The sequence below is a fragment of the Grammomys surdaster genome, unplaced genomic scaffold (assembly GCF_004785775.1).
Source record: "Grammomys surdaster isolate TR1022 unplaced genomic scaffold, NIH_TR_1.0 946, whole genome shotgun sequence".
Lineage (NCBI taxonomy): Eukaryota > Metazoa > Chordata > Mammalia > Rodentia > Muridae > Grammomys > Grammomys surdaster.
This window is the reverse complement of record NW_021605365.1, coordinates 682,944-697,284: the sequence shown is the minus strand read 5'-3', so window position 1 is coordinate 697,284 and position 14,341 is coordinate 682,944. Positions and strand designations below refer to the sequence as shown.

The window sequence follows — 14,341 nt, the reverse complement described above, 5'->3', positions numbered from 1 at the left end:
CTGTATATGTTGTAAAAGCATCATATAAAGATTGGTATAAACTTATAGCGGCTTCAGAGACATTTTGGCCACTCGAAAATCTTGGATAAGATCACAAGAAAACAGATCATTCATATTCTCTAAGTGGAGGTTCTAAAGTTGCCATTGATTTTACTGTTCTGCTATGAAACACACAGGCTCATCTGTGGTCAATTTTTTATTGTGGTTATATAAGTAAATATAAACTTGGAAGTTCATTGTAAAGCCCTTCCCAAAGTCTGACATTACTTTTTTACAATTGTACTTTTTATAGTCAGTATACAAAATGACTGGGTTCCTCCCTTGTCAGCTTGCACAAATATATTTTTATTTCCTACCTGTTTAAGAGTACTGTCAGAAGTTTTACTGTTGTTGAATTTCCAGTCATCTGCTTTAATAGTTGAATTCACTGTGGATTTTTTTTGTGACACGCGTATAATCGTCTCGCCAGCAAGAACTCACACGGACACACATCAGGATCCTTCCGCAGGAAAACGTTTATTCCAAAAACAAAATGGTGGAAGACCCCCAGGCCCGGGAAAGCACTGCTTATATACCCTTAGAGCGGTGTATTCACCTCTGATTGGCTGCTTACTCGTTGTGCGCCAAAACGCGGTGGGATGGGCTTTAACTTTGGCGGGCTTTTACCATGGCACATGCGCAATTTACTTGTTTACTAGGAAGACTCCCGGACGTCATCGCCATCTTGCAATGGCGGATTCTGCCAGCGCAAACGTGGCTTCCTACATTTTTTCTATGCTGTATATGTACCACTTCATAGATTAGTAAATGACCTCTTTTACTGTATTTTAGAAGCAGTTTATACTAGTAAGAACTTTGTAACTAAATTCTGTCCCCAAAGAAACAGAATTCTGTCCTTCATCTTCATTGTCTGGAAGATCACAGGTTCCTGTCAATCAGTCATCCTTTCTTCATAACTGTCAAAAAGAAACAACAAAGAAATCACTCAGGGGTGACATTAAAAACATTTTCCTTGTGTCTGTCACAAAGGAAAAATACAAAATGCACTGCTGATTACAGCTGGTTTTCTTGTAGTTCTTTGGAACAGTGCCTTTTTTTCCTTTTGTTTTGTTGTTATGGTTTTTCCATCCAAGGTAGACTTTTTCATCAGGTTCCTAAGTAGCTCTAGCTACCTTTTCCCTGCATCTTGCTTAGATACTTCCAGGGTAGTGGACTGCAAAGCTGCAGGGAAATGAAAATCTGCCTTTCTTGAACAGGAGCCCTAGGAAGGAAGAGTGTCTTATCACCTAGAACTCATCTGGTGGATTCCTGCACACACACTCTTACCAGGAACATGAATTCATGTGTGGTTCTTCTCAGAGTGTCTGTCTTTCCTCTTAGATAAGGTCACCCTGAAGCTTGGAGTTAGGGGGCAGGGTACTTTGCCTCACCTGCATAAACAGCCCTCCTCTCTGGATATAGACCCCAAAGGGCAAGTCATTTAAGGCAGGATTGGTTGGTTGGTTTCACACACACACACACACACACACACACACACACACACTGATATATAGTGTTGTTGTTTGGTCTTTCTCTCACTTTGTAGCCTCCTAGATTGGGCTTTAACTCTTGATCCTCCTGCCTCAGATTCCCAATACCTGGGCTTATGACCATACACACCACACCTGGCTGAGGTAAGGGTCTTTCTAGAGAATTTAAAAGTTGGTATTGTGGAAAGGAAATCTGGAGTGAACTGGATCTGGTTTGTTGATGCTGCTCTGCACTGCTGCTCACCAGGAATGGACACACCCGTGGGGGAAGGCTTTACTGAGAAGCTGCTTGGCCAGAGCTAGGTATGATGTTGCATGCCTGTAATCCAAGCAGTTGGGAGGCAGAGGTAAGGAGATCACAAGTTCATGGCATGTGGGTTAGGGTGAGTTCAAGGCCAGCCCTGGTAACTTAGCAAGAGACTCTCTCTCAAAATGAAAACTTAAGATCTTGGTAACTTAGCAAGAGATTCTTTCTCTAAAGGAACGCTTAAGACCTTGGGCATCAGGATGCAACTTAGGTGTGCAGGTTCTGGATTTAACCTGCAGCATTGCTAGCCAGGGGAAGAATTGGTTTGGAGGCCCTTGCTCCAGCCTCTTTTGCTTCCATCACTCACTCTGCTTCTGAGGAAGTTCCTTCTCACCTGGCATGCTCACTTCCTTCTTTGCTGTGTTCTGAGGTGTAGGTTTCATTTGTGACCTACGGAGGAGTGGAAAGGCCTAGTTGGGGGTGATCATTACTGTAGCTTACCCACCTGTGAAGAGGGTGTATTCATTTTGATCTTCTCATTGGCTTTTCCAGGAACTTTGGTATCAGCTAAATAGGTCTCACAGGGCCCCCTCTTATCTTCTCCCTCCAAATGTTAACATAGATGCAGGAGACCGTAGAGAAGAGGATCACCAGGCATCCAGGTGGTCATCAGGAACCCCAAATCCAATTCTGACTATGTAGGTTGGTACCCCTACCCACTCACCCCACCTTGGCTGGAGAAACTGAGCTTCCAAGCTGCTTGCTGTAAAAAGAACCTCTAGTTCTCTCCTAGCCAGGTTCATCTCTCCCTGGGAGGCTGGAGAGTGTCTGGCCAAATCTCAGACAGCGGAGGCTTGGAGTGACTCACCATGGAGATGGAAGAGTTGGAGAATCGGCTGCCTTGCAGTCGTTTGCGCAAGGCCTCTAGTACCTGAAGGAAAGGGAAATATCTGCTCATGTTGATCACATTTAGGCCTCTAGGTGAGGTGTGTGAGGAGGAGCTTGCTGGGCACTCACCTTCTTGTCTGTGAGGCAGCCGAACACTAAGATGAAGACACCCTGAGGAAAGGGGTGGGGAACGGGTTAGGGGATGGGTGAGGCTCTCTTCTTGCTCCCTCTCCTCATCTTCTATTCTCAGACCTTTCCTCTACTCCACATCCCAAGTTACCTCCTCAGTTTCTACGCACATTGGCACCATTTGGCATTGTGTGTGCACATGCCTGTCTACACACTACGTTGTATATGTGGAGGTCAGAGGGCAGTATGAGGGGAGCCGGTTCTTTCCTTCCACCATATGGGGTCCATGGATCAAGCTCAGACTTGGCAGCAGGTACCTTTACCTGCTGAACCATCTTGTTGACTCTCAAGGGATTTTCTTAGATTGGGTTAAGACTGGATACTGATTTCTAGATTTCAATGTAAACCTAAGAAAACCAACCTCAGAGGGGTTATGGAATTTGCTCAAAGTTATCCAGTGAGGCAGTGAAGGAACTGGGATCTATATTTAATCCCGCTAAGATCTATGAGCCTGGTGATTGGCAGTGACTTGGACACATAAAAGACCAACTGGCATAGCCACCCACTGTTGGCACCTACCTGGAGGCTGTTGAGAATGGTAAAAAAGTAGTGAGAGACTATGGAACCATTAAACAGAGTGGCCACGCCCAGTCCCCAAGTGAGGCCAAAGACCGGTGTGAGAATAAGCAGGGCTTTAAGCACCCCCACAAAGGCTTGGCGTTTCTCCACTGTGGGCCCCTCTGACAGCGAAGGTCTCAGCAGCTTCAGCACAGCAATGACAAGGACCAGCCCGTTGACACCAATGATGGCCAGCACTGGCTCGCTGAAGGTGTACAGTATGACTCCATCTCCGTTCAGCAAGCATTTCCCCTCCCGCAGGTATTTCCTTTGAGGCAAGTAGAGGCCCAGAGTGACCCCTGCAAACCCCAGTGGGCACAGGTAGCCCAGTGTCACCATCAGTGAAAGGGCTAAGTGCTTGGACAGCTGGTGGAAGACAAAAAGCAGCTGGTGGGCCAGCACCAGGGCCTGTGCCAGCATCCAGAAAAAGGTGGCCAGGTAGAAAAAGTGACTCAGGAAAGTGGTGACCACACAGATCAGGCTGTGGTACCCTGAAGGAAGAAATGGGTTTCCCAGGAAGCACGTGTCTGCGACCAGCAAGCAGATCACCATGTTAAACAGGGCGGTGTGGCGGAAGAAGGCAACTTTGTTCCGGACCACCATTCTCCACACTAGCCCGTAAATAACCAGGCAGACAAGCAGAGCCAGGATGGAAGCCCCGACACCCACCTGGCTCAGCAGGTCCAGGATGGGACTTTCTGGGACAGTGTGTTGGGACATGAGGATGGAAAAGGCTGTGAGATGCTGGCAAATACACTGAGTGATGCTGGCGTTGGCTGCATGTACCTCACACCCTTCATCTGACCAACCTCCCTGACCCTGGAAGACATCGTGGTCCCAGAAGACACAGTGCAGGGTTCCATTCATGTCTTCAAAGTTCATGATAACCTCTGCCTTCGTGAAGGCCTGGCCATCTGCTGTGATGGAGACCACAAGGATCAGCCCAGGAGTGGTATATGGGGTGTTCCACAGCCCTTGTGTATAGTTTGAGGGCAGTCGGTAGTCCATCTTTTTCAGAACTAGGCTAGTAATACTGACATTAGTTCCATTATGGACCAATGGAGCCAGTGAATGCCATGGAATCCGTGCCTGCAGGAGGGGCCAGGTGGAGAAGGACATTTGGTAGCCAGGAGGAGAGGAGTGTCTGAGGAGCTGGCTCTGCAGTAACACATTAGGTGAGCTGAAGGAGAAAGGATGCCATTGTGGGTTCAAGCTGTGGACCAGGGTCTCCACAGCCTTCAGGAAGTCTGAGCCCATTGAGGGCTCCTGGGCCTGGGCCAGAGTCCACAGGGAGCTGATGTTCGCATCTAGAATCTTGTCTGTGGTTGTCAGGAGGTCCTGCAGTGACCAACAGTAGGAGAGGTGTGACTTGCCAGAGTCTACAGGGGCATTAGGACCTACAGAGCTTACCCTCCCTTCCATGGCAAGACCCAGAGTGGCAAGAAAAAGGGACAGGACAGGTCTGTGGGGGACCTTCTAGATTGAGGAAAAAGCACTGCTTTGCAGCTATGGAGGCCTCTTGGGTTCATAGTCTCCAAACCTACCCCCAGATCCTCTGCCTAATGCCTCTTCTCCCACTTGCATCCCTTGGGACCTCCCAGGTTCTACAAAGGTCTTTCAATTCTGTAACTTGTCCTGTTCTACAAAGCTAGGAGTGGTGGCTAGTGGCCGGAAGCACATTACACTCAAGTTGAGAGCCACATGAGGTCTGAGTGGCCATCTCTGCAGTTTAGAGGCTGATAGGAAAGGTGTGTGGTGTTGCTGTCTCTTGTTATTCTTGATATGTATGGGTACAGCGGCATCAAGTGTGGCTGAGTGCCTCTGGGTGGGTACTGGGTTATTGTGTGTGTGTGTGTGTGCATGTATGTGATGTTTCCATGTGTACCCATGTGCGTCTCTGAAACTCGTGTCTCCCCGCCCCTTCAGGCCTCTTGGCATCAGGCTTTCTTTATTCTCCATGGCTTTGGAGACTGATGTTTATAAGAACAGAGAAAGCAGGAACCTGGGCTCTAAAACGGTCCCTGCTGGACTGCCCACATGATGCCAGAGGGCAGAAGTGTTCATAATGAAGGAGCTCCCACTGTGACCACCCGATGGGCACCCACTGTGGCTCCATGACCTACCTTCAGAGCACTGTCTGTAAGCTCTGTGCTTCTCTCTGCTACCACCTTGGCCAGTAAGGTCACCGTGTGCAGCATCTCCCATAAGTCAGACGGGGTGCTGGCCACCCCTACCTGCCCTTGCAGCTCTCTCAAGATCTTTGGCACCTCCGCATCAGGCTTTCCCTGGCCTTCCAGCAGCAGCTGACAGAAAGGGCAGTGGGAAAAGGGTGACATAGAAATCCTTTCCTGGAAGGGGTCATATCTTCCCCTGATGCAGCTCCTTGTCCCTCTGCTCTGTACCCCTCAGAGGAGGAGGAATAAGAGAGAGAGAGAGAGAGGAAGAGAGAGAGGGAGAGAGGGAGGGAGGAAGGGAGAGTATGTGGGCAGGCAGAAGGAATGGATACTGAAGCTAAGGGGGCAGATATTACTTGGTGGGACTGTGGTTTGAGACAAACGCCCCACCACCACCACCACACACACTCCCACTGTCCCTGGAGGACCCACTCTTCCTTTCTAGGTCTGCAAGGGATCCAGGTGAGAGAGGCTGAATAACATGTAAGCTGGCATCAGAATCTGAATTCTGAGGGAAGGAGATGGAGAGGCATGGAGTGGGGGGAGGGAGGAAATGCAGGCAGGCAGGCAGGAAGGCAGGCAGGCATACATACAGACAGACAGGTAAGTAGGCAGGCAGGTAGACAGACAGGCAGAAAGGCAGGTAGGCGGGCATACAGACAGACAGGCAAGTAGGAAGGCAGGTAGACAGACAGGCAGACAGACAGATAGGCAGACAGGCAGGTGTAGTTTGCTGGGAAAGTCATGGAGGTAGCAGCTTTACCTTGGCTTCAAGACACAAGGTTAGGATCTTTGCTTCTGTGCAGCTGTTCTGGACTGGTCCCCAGATGCCATCACTCCCACAGAGCCTCTTTATCACACCCGCCTTATTCACAGGACATGGGGCCTGTGCCACAAAGCCAGCCTTGGTGACATTCCAGGTAACCACTGAGAAGTCCTCAGAGCAGGTAGTATCTCCGTCTGAAGAAGGATCAGTGAAGGCTTAGCAGCACGATAGCCAGAGCATGTGCTTTAGCCAGAACTTACGCAGGCCTTGACACCTGACTCAGTGGCTCAAGGCAGAGAGACAACAGAGATGAGGCCCATGTTTCAAGGACAAGCCACTTAGAGGTCCCCCTACTGGGCCCAAGGCCCACATACCCTGGATGATTGTGATGGAGACAGGAGCCACGAGAGGAGCCAGGTTCTGACTCTTCAGGGTACAGGTATATGTGGTATTGGCTGCTGGGCAGCGCTGAACAGCTAGCACAAAGCACTGGGAATCCGACTTGTTTTGCAAGGATGCTGAGGGTGGGAGAGAGAAGAAAACTGAGCCTTCCCTGGCTGAAGCATGTAGGAGCTAAACAGATCCTAAAACACCACTTCAGAGTGGTCTTCAAGGATGAAATGAGGGCGAGCTGCATGGTATGTCAGCATCCAACTGCTGGCTCAGAATTTGAGTTTTGCTGAAGTGCATCCTATTGGGTCTCTAGTCCTGGGACTCAGTTTCAACATATTTTAAAATATTTATTCTTGCTATTCATATGACGTTTTAAAAAGATTCACTTTCATTTTAATTATGTACATGTTTATGTGTCCTTGTGTAGGTATGTACTTGTGAGTACAGGTGAGCTCAGAAGTGAGCTTCAGATCCCCTGGGCTGGAGTTCCCAGTGGTGAGCCAGTGGTATGGGCACTGGGTTCCGGGTGGTGAGCCAGTGGCATGGGTGATGGGAACTGATCTCAGGTCTTCTGGAAGAGCAACAAGTGCTTTTAACTGCTAAGCCATAACTCTAGCCCCAATTTCCTTTCCCCCACCCTAAAAAGATTTGTTTACTTGTGTATTTTATGTATATGAGTGCTCTGTCTTCACACACACCAGAGGAGTGGATCAGATCACATTACAGATGGTTGTGAGCCACCATGTGATTGCTTGGAATTGAACACAGGACCTCTAGAAGAGCGGCCAGTGCTCTTGTCCACTAAGCCACCTCTCCAGACCCTTACCCCTCACCCTACCCTGGACTCCTCCTTTTTAAAAACAGGATATTATTAAATTAACCTCATGGAGTTTACTGCAGGAATCAAGTGGAGTGAATGATGGAAAGGTTCTATCAACCGAGAAGGGATTGCTCTGACGGACATGACTGCCCAACACCCATCCAGAACTGTTCCCAGTGCTGCCTGGAGAGACCAGCCTCATCACTCATCTCTGACAGTCTCCTACCTTGGCTGTCCTCCCCAGGACTCCAGGTAGCAGTGTAGGCCAAGTTAGTTAGGGGGGTGCAGCAGCTCAGCTGGAAGCCAGTGGAGGTAGCACAGGAGATGGACAGTGCATCTGGAAGTCGAACCACTTCTTCCTCCTTCAAGGGCACCTCCACCACCTTCTGCAGCCTCCACCTGAATCCCTGGGCCTCGAAGATGCTCTCGTACTCACCTGCAGAGATGTGCCCACTGTACCTGCTGGCTCACCCAGGTCTGCCTATGGGCCAGCTCTCCACTGCTTTCTAAGTCACACCTCAGGCCCGCCAGTTTCCCATCCCGTTCCCTGTGCCAGTACCTTACTCCCAGCCAGAAGATACTAGAGATACTAGGGCGGCCCTTTTGGAAAACACTCCCTTGCCCCAAGGAGAAAGAGATCTATAGAAGAGGCTCCTGCTTGTCCATCTCAGCCAGTGCCGATGGGCTCTAAAGTGAGCCCCTTCTCCGACAATGCTACGCAGCCACTCAGTATCTGGACTAATGTTTCTCAGCCTGTGGGTTGTGACCCTTCTGTGGTTGAACAACCCTTTCACAGGGGTCAATCTCAGGTGTGGGTCATCTTCCACCTTGTTTGAGGCAGGATCTCTTTGTTTGATGCTGTATCTTCTAGGCTCTTTTTCTTTCAGTGTTTTGGTTGGTGGGAGGGTGCACGTGGCTGCTCCTCAGGAGCATGGCCCTGAGCGCCTCATCTTCTGTCTTCACCTCCCAAACGCTGAGATTCTAGGTGTGCACAATCTGCCTGATGTATGAGGTGTTGGGAACTGAACCCACTGCCTCGTGCCTGCTGGGCAAGCACTTTACCAGCCAGAGTTTTAGAGTTGCCAACCAGTGCAGCCTAGAACACAGACAGTCACTTTAACATGAGAAAGTTGCTCTGCATTGGCTCCCTGTAGTGTCCTGAAGGCAGCACTAGATGTCACCACCCATTGGGAGGGAGGGGGGGAGGGAGAAAGAGAGAGACAGAGGGTGGGGGGAGGGAGGGCGAGCGAGCACGCCAAGTGACATTACCCTCCTGTGTATGTGTGTGTGTGCAATTTTATATTGTCATGTATCAGGACAACATTGAGTTTTTGTGAAGCTCTGAAAGGGTTTTAGGAACCCACAGATTACAGTACAAACAGTTGTCTGTTGTACAGGACTTTCCATACAATAATGAGTCTCTTTGCCTTTGCTGTCCTAGCAAATGGAAAGATGGAAAAGTCTACAAAGGTGTGAATGGAGGAAAAAAGGAAGAAAGGGGAAGGGAAATGAGAGGGAGAGGTGAAGAGAAGCAGAGAAAGAAGTGGATAGTTCGCCGGGCAGTGGTGGCGCATGCCTTTAATCCCAGCACTTGGGAGGCACAGGCAGGTGGATTTCTGAGTTCGAGGCCAGCCTGGTCTACACAGTGAGTTCCAGGACAGCCAGGGCTACACAGAGAAACCCTGTCTCAAACAAAACAAAACAAAACAAAAACTATAAAGAAGTGGGTAGTTCATGCTTATAACCTCAGTGCTTGGCGGGCCAAGGCAGGAGGATTGCTATGAGGTTGAGGCCAGCCTGAGATAAAGAGTGAGGTCGAGGTCAGCCTGGGCTACAGAGAGAGATGACGCTCTCTCAGGAAACCGTGGGAGAGAGAGGAGAGAGAAGGAACAGTGGAGAGTTACCTGCCCAGTGACGGGACATGCGGGCAACATGAAGGCCAGCCTGGCCTTCACTGAACATCTGCACATTGGTCCCCGGGAATAGGAAGATGGGTCTGTGGTTCTTGACATGTTTCAAGAACCACCTCAGGTTTGTAGCCTCCTCTTTCTTGAAGAGAATGAGGTTCAGGGTGTTCCCATTCACTTGTAGCTGGGAATCCAGTGTCAGGTTCGCAGGAACTACAGGAAGGGGAAGAGACAGGCTAGAAAAGGGCCTTAGCTAGTAATCCCTCTTCCTCACCCTCTGAGGCCTGTCTCTCCACATGCCTTCTGAAATAACTTCCTTCTTGGCCGTGGCTGCTGCACCCCAGCCTGGTAGACCCTCACACTAAGAACTGAAGGGCAAGCCCTCTGGCTTATGACTTCCACTTTCCAGGGACTTGGGGTGGCTGAAGCTGCTTCAGGGAAGATCCCCTTGCCCACGTGTCTCCAGAGCTGCTTTCATTACTCTCATTTTTCAAGTCCCAAGCTCAGGTCCAGGGTCTTGCTGAATAGTTGGCTTTTTTCCCCAGCCAGAAGAGCAACTGGGCTTGGACCAGTTGCCAGAAACACAGGTCCAAAGTAAAGGCAAAAACTAAACAAACAAACAAACAAACAAACAAACACCTCCAACAATCCAGAAAGTATTTCTTTTCACCTGGGGATATTAGTGTTCAAGTTTCTAACCCTTCTTACCAGGTGGCAGCAACTGGCAGTAACCAGGAACAGGCCCGTGGAAGCTGCGACAGATACAGGGATCTCTTTCTGACCTGTGGCCCCGGCAGTTTGGGTAAAGGGAGCAAAGCGTGGCGTTCCATTGGTAGCCAGGGTAGCAAGTGCAGAAGCTAGTCCCGTTGTGGTTAGCATGACACTCTGTGACGGAGAGAGGCAGGCAGACTGAGAAAATGAGGTCTCAGGGCTGGATGATACTAATCTTGAAGTCCCAGGAGATCAGGCCCACCCACCCAAGGGGACTTCCTTTGCAACCTGGATTGAGTAAAGCAGGCCATGCCTGGCAAGGACACCCTGGTGAAGTTCCTCACACTCTGCCTGCACCCTGGATTCTCTGCTCAAATTAGAACATGGGGGCATGAACAGGAAGGGAGGGGTTGGTCGGGTAGATAAGGAAGGTCCTGGTCCAGAGAGGATGAAGTAGGGAAATGGAGAGCCCACTGCATCTTGGGCAAGCTGTCTAGCTAGAGAGTTGGGAAGCCGTGTGCCATTTGCAAGGAGCCCCATGCAACTGCTACCTGTTGTAAGGCCAAGGCCAATAAGCATTCCTGAGGGAGTAGGAAGAGTAAATTTCTCAGAGAGCTCCTGTGGCCAGGCTCTGTTTGAAAATTCCAGATGTACATAGCTGGAGACCAGCACTGATTCTATAGAAGCAAAGGGGACATCAGAGGAGAGGCAGTGAGGCCCCAAGCTAGTTCCCTTTGGCCTTAATGTACTCAGGTGGCCATTTACCGAGACACAAGCAGATGTCATCTCCCGTAGCCTGCCTAGGTACACAGAGGATGCAGGACGGTAACAACTCCCACCCTAGTTGGGGAAGCACTCTGGTTTATGGTTCTAAGTTGTCATTATAAAGTGCATGTGTCTTTCTAGACCTCACAGCTAAAGAGGCCCTCCCAGAGCCTGTCTTCTCTCTGCCCTCTCACTGTGCCCCCGCCTGTTTCTTCCTTTCCCCTTTCTTGATACCCCTGCCCCACCAGTTCCTCCACTCACCCCCTGCTCCATTGTACTGGTTCAGTTGCTGCCCAGATTTCCCTCCAGATGGACTGAGCTCCTGGAAAGAGACAGAGGAGAGACCCTGAGGAGAGAGGCTGGTCCCAAGTTCCTTCCAGGATACCTCAGGAGCAGCCTGGCTAATCTGATGTGACTTGGTCTCTTGGAAACTCTTCTTTAGGCCAGAGGTCAAATGTAAGTATCTGATGGGGAAAGGGAGCATTCAGAACTGGGGGACAGGGAGACAGTTCCAGAGACCCCGCCAGGGCCAGCAGCCTCACCCGAAACCAGGAACCAGGCACACCCTGGGAGTCAACATGCTTTGCTTAGCTCCTTCCTGAATTTACCTGTCTCTGGGCCTCTAGGCTAATTGAAATGGCTGGGCCACAGCTCCAACAAGGAGGCAAGGATCCTGCAAATTAACCCACTCTTTCCTCTCAAAATCACATGTGTGTGTGCATCTAAAACGAGGTGGTAGCCCACACTTGCAATCCCAGCACCCAGGAGACTGAAGCAGGAAGACTATAGCAAGTTCAAGGTCAGGCCGAGCTACAGAGTGAACATTTAAAAAAAAAAAAAGTAACAACAATCACCCCAAAATACAAATAATAAAGCCAGAAGGCAGCCAGGCAGGGTGGTTCAAGCCTGTGACCCCAGTGCTTAAGATAACGGGGCAGGAGGATCACTTACTTAAGCACAAGAGTTCAAGAGCAGCCTGGGCAACACAGCAGACCCACACAGAAAATATAAACAAGAAGGTACATAAAAACGAGGAGGGCCCCTAGATACAGATATAACATAAACAGGTGTAGACAGGATAGGCTGTAGATAAGACACAGAGACAGCTACAGATATGGATTTAGATCTGGGGATTACAATAGATTAGGAGATATAGATAAATAATGATATTACTTCCTGGAAGAAAATAGATTATAAAATGCAAGCCTAGGCTCGACCGCTTCTCCTCGGACTCTTTCGCATCCTCTGTGCCAGTAAACTTCCACATCTGCAAAGGTTTTCTTCTCATTTCATTTTAAGTTGCTAGCGTGACCAGAAGAGCCTTTATCCAAAGAGCAGCAGGTGCCGTAGGGTGTCGTGGGGACTCAGGTAAAGCCATGGAAGTGTCCTCTCGCCCTAGGCAGGAAGACTGCCTTCTTGGGGGTCTTGCAAGCTGGTCCCTTCCTTCCACCCATCCTTTTGTCCCACACCTTATGGTCCCTCACGACCTGAGGCTCTGACTATGGTCTCTGCAGGTCTCCCCAGGGTCCTCACCTTAGTACTTACTGACTGGGCTGTGGGGACAAATGTTGACTCCAACTCCAGCAGGGGAAGAGTCATGGCCAGGAGCAGCCGGGAGAGAGCTAGAGAGGACATGGCTTGATGCGACAGTCCCTAAAAGCCCTCCAGCTGTCCCATGATGCAAATTTCCTCCCCCAGAGCTGGCAGGGCTAGCACTGAAGGAAGGGAGGAAAGTCTAAAGGGAACCAGGCTGGATTTATACAGCAAGCACCACTGCCTGTGATTCAGTCAGATATGCTTCCGGGTCACTGGGGCCACCTATACCCTACATGATCCTGTGAGAGGAGTGTGCTTTGGTTTCCCTGGGCTCTAGACCAAGGACTCCAGGAGGAAAGGACATGGGTGCCAAGTCACAGAGCCAGGTCCAGGCGTGGTCTGCAGGGTCTAGGAGACTCGGATCATCTTGGAATTCCTCCAGGAAGCTAAACCTAAAGTAAAGCCAAGGTTAGGAAAGGCTATGAAGGGGGAGCGAGATGGCTCTGAGGGTAAAGGAGCTCTGTAGACCAGGCTGGCCTCGAACTCAGAGATCTGCCTGCCTCTGCCTCCCCAGGGCTGGGATCAAAGGTGTGTGCCACCACAATTGGCAGGCTGGGTTTTGTAACAAATAGAACTTTATTTGGCTCACTGTTTTGGGTCTGGGGGGTTTGTATCTTTTGAGGGTCTTCACACATGGCAGGAGCCAGGAGGACATCCTGAGAGGCTAGAGAGCCAGAGGGCCAAACTCTTTTCTTTTTGAGATCAGGTCTTATTCTCCTAGAATTTACTCTATGGACCAGGCTGGCCTTGAACTTACAGACCATGCTGGCTTTTGACTCACAGAGATTTGCCTGCCTCTGTCTCTAGGTGCTGTGATTAAAGGCCGTTGACAAAAATTAAGACATTTTGGCTCTGTGGTCAGGATCACTGGCTGTTCCTCGAGAGGCTCCAGGGACCCACATGGCAGCTCACAGCATGTGTAATTCCAGTCCCAGAGGATCTGATGCCCTCTTCTGGCTTCTTCAGGAACTACATGCATGTGGTGCATAGACAAATAACATGCAGGCAGCACACACACACATACATACACACACACAAATAAAGGAAAAAAAAACTTTAAGGATGAAAACATTTGAGAAACTTGTAATTTATAAACGGAAGGTTCGACCTTCGGTGGTGGCGCACACCTTTAATCCCAGCACTTGGGAGGCAGAGGCAGGCAGATTTCTGAGTTCGAGGCCAGCCTGGTCTACAGAGTGAGTTCCAGGACAGCCCAGGCTATACAGAGAAACCCTGTCTTGAAAAACAAAAACAAAAACAAATAAACAGAAGGTTCCTGCTAGTTAGCGTATGTACCAAAGTCTGTACCCAGTTACTGAAGCAGTGTGCCAAACACCTAAAAACTATGAAATGCCTACCCATCAACTCATCAGTAACTTCACAGTGGAGATCACCTTTGGGGACAAAGGAGGGAGAGATGTCGAGGAGCTGTGATGAACAAGCTAAAAGCTCTGAACGACATATGTCAGACCTCAGACACCATTAACTCCTGGTGCTGGATATATGGAGGCTGAGTATCTCTGACTGCATGTTACAGTTAACATGGAGGACGATAAACAAAGGGGGGGAGGAGCCTTTCTAGTCATTGTTTGGATTCACAGAGAAATCTGAAAATCGTATTGATTTTTTCCCCCAAGAGGTAAGTTTGTGTGTGTGTGTACACATGCACGCGTGTGCGCGTGCACGAGAGCGCATGGGTGTGTGATAGACATGGGCTCAGAGACATGGGTTTTATCATGGTATTTTCATACATATTTATTCTGATATTTTGTTTCTATTCATCCTTCTCCACGGCCCC

General features: G+C 49.6%; 1 protein-coding gene across 1 annotated transcript; it reads right to left on the bottom strand.

The window, feature by feature from the left end:
• Positions 1-659: 659 nt before the first annotated feature.
• On the bottom strand, positions 660-10,836 carry Adgrf3 (adhesion G protein-coupled receptor F3). Its single transcript, XM_028782930.1, has 12 exons — positions 10,734-10,836; positions 10,180-10,356; positions 9,469-9,684; positions 7,791-8,000; positions 6,726-6,869; positions 6,349-6,545; positions 5,535-5,714; positions 3,373-4,749; positions 2,794-2,835; positions 2,645-2,707; positions 2,171-2,226; positions 660-956 (listed from the first exon to the last, which is right to left on the bottom strand). Exons 1-12 carry the CDS (start codon positions 10,759-10,761, stop codon positions 932-934), a joined length of 2,715 nt encoding a protein of 904 aa, XP_028638763.1. The 5' UTR covers positions 10,762-10,836; the 3' UTR covers positions 660-931.
• Between the last annotated feature and the right edge of the window lie 3,505 nt (positions 10,837-14,341).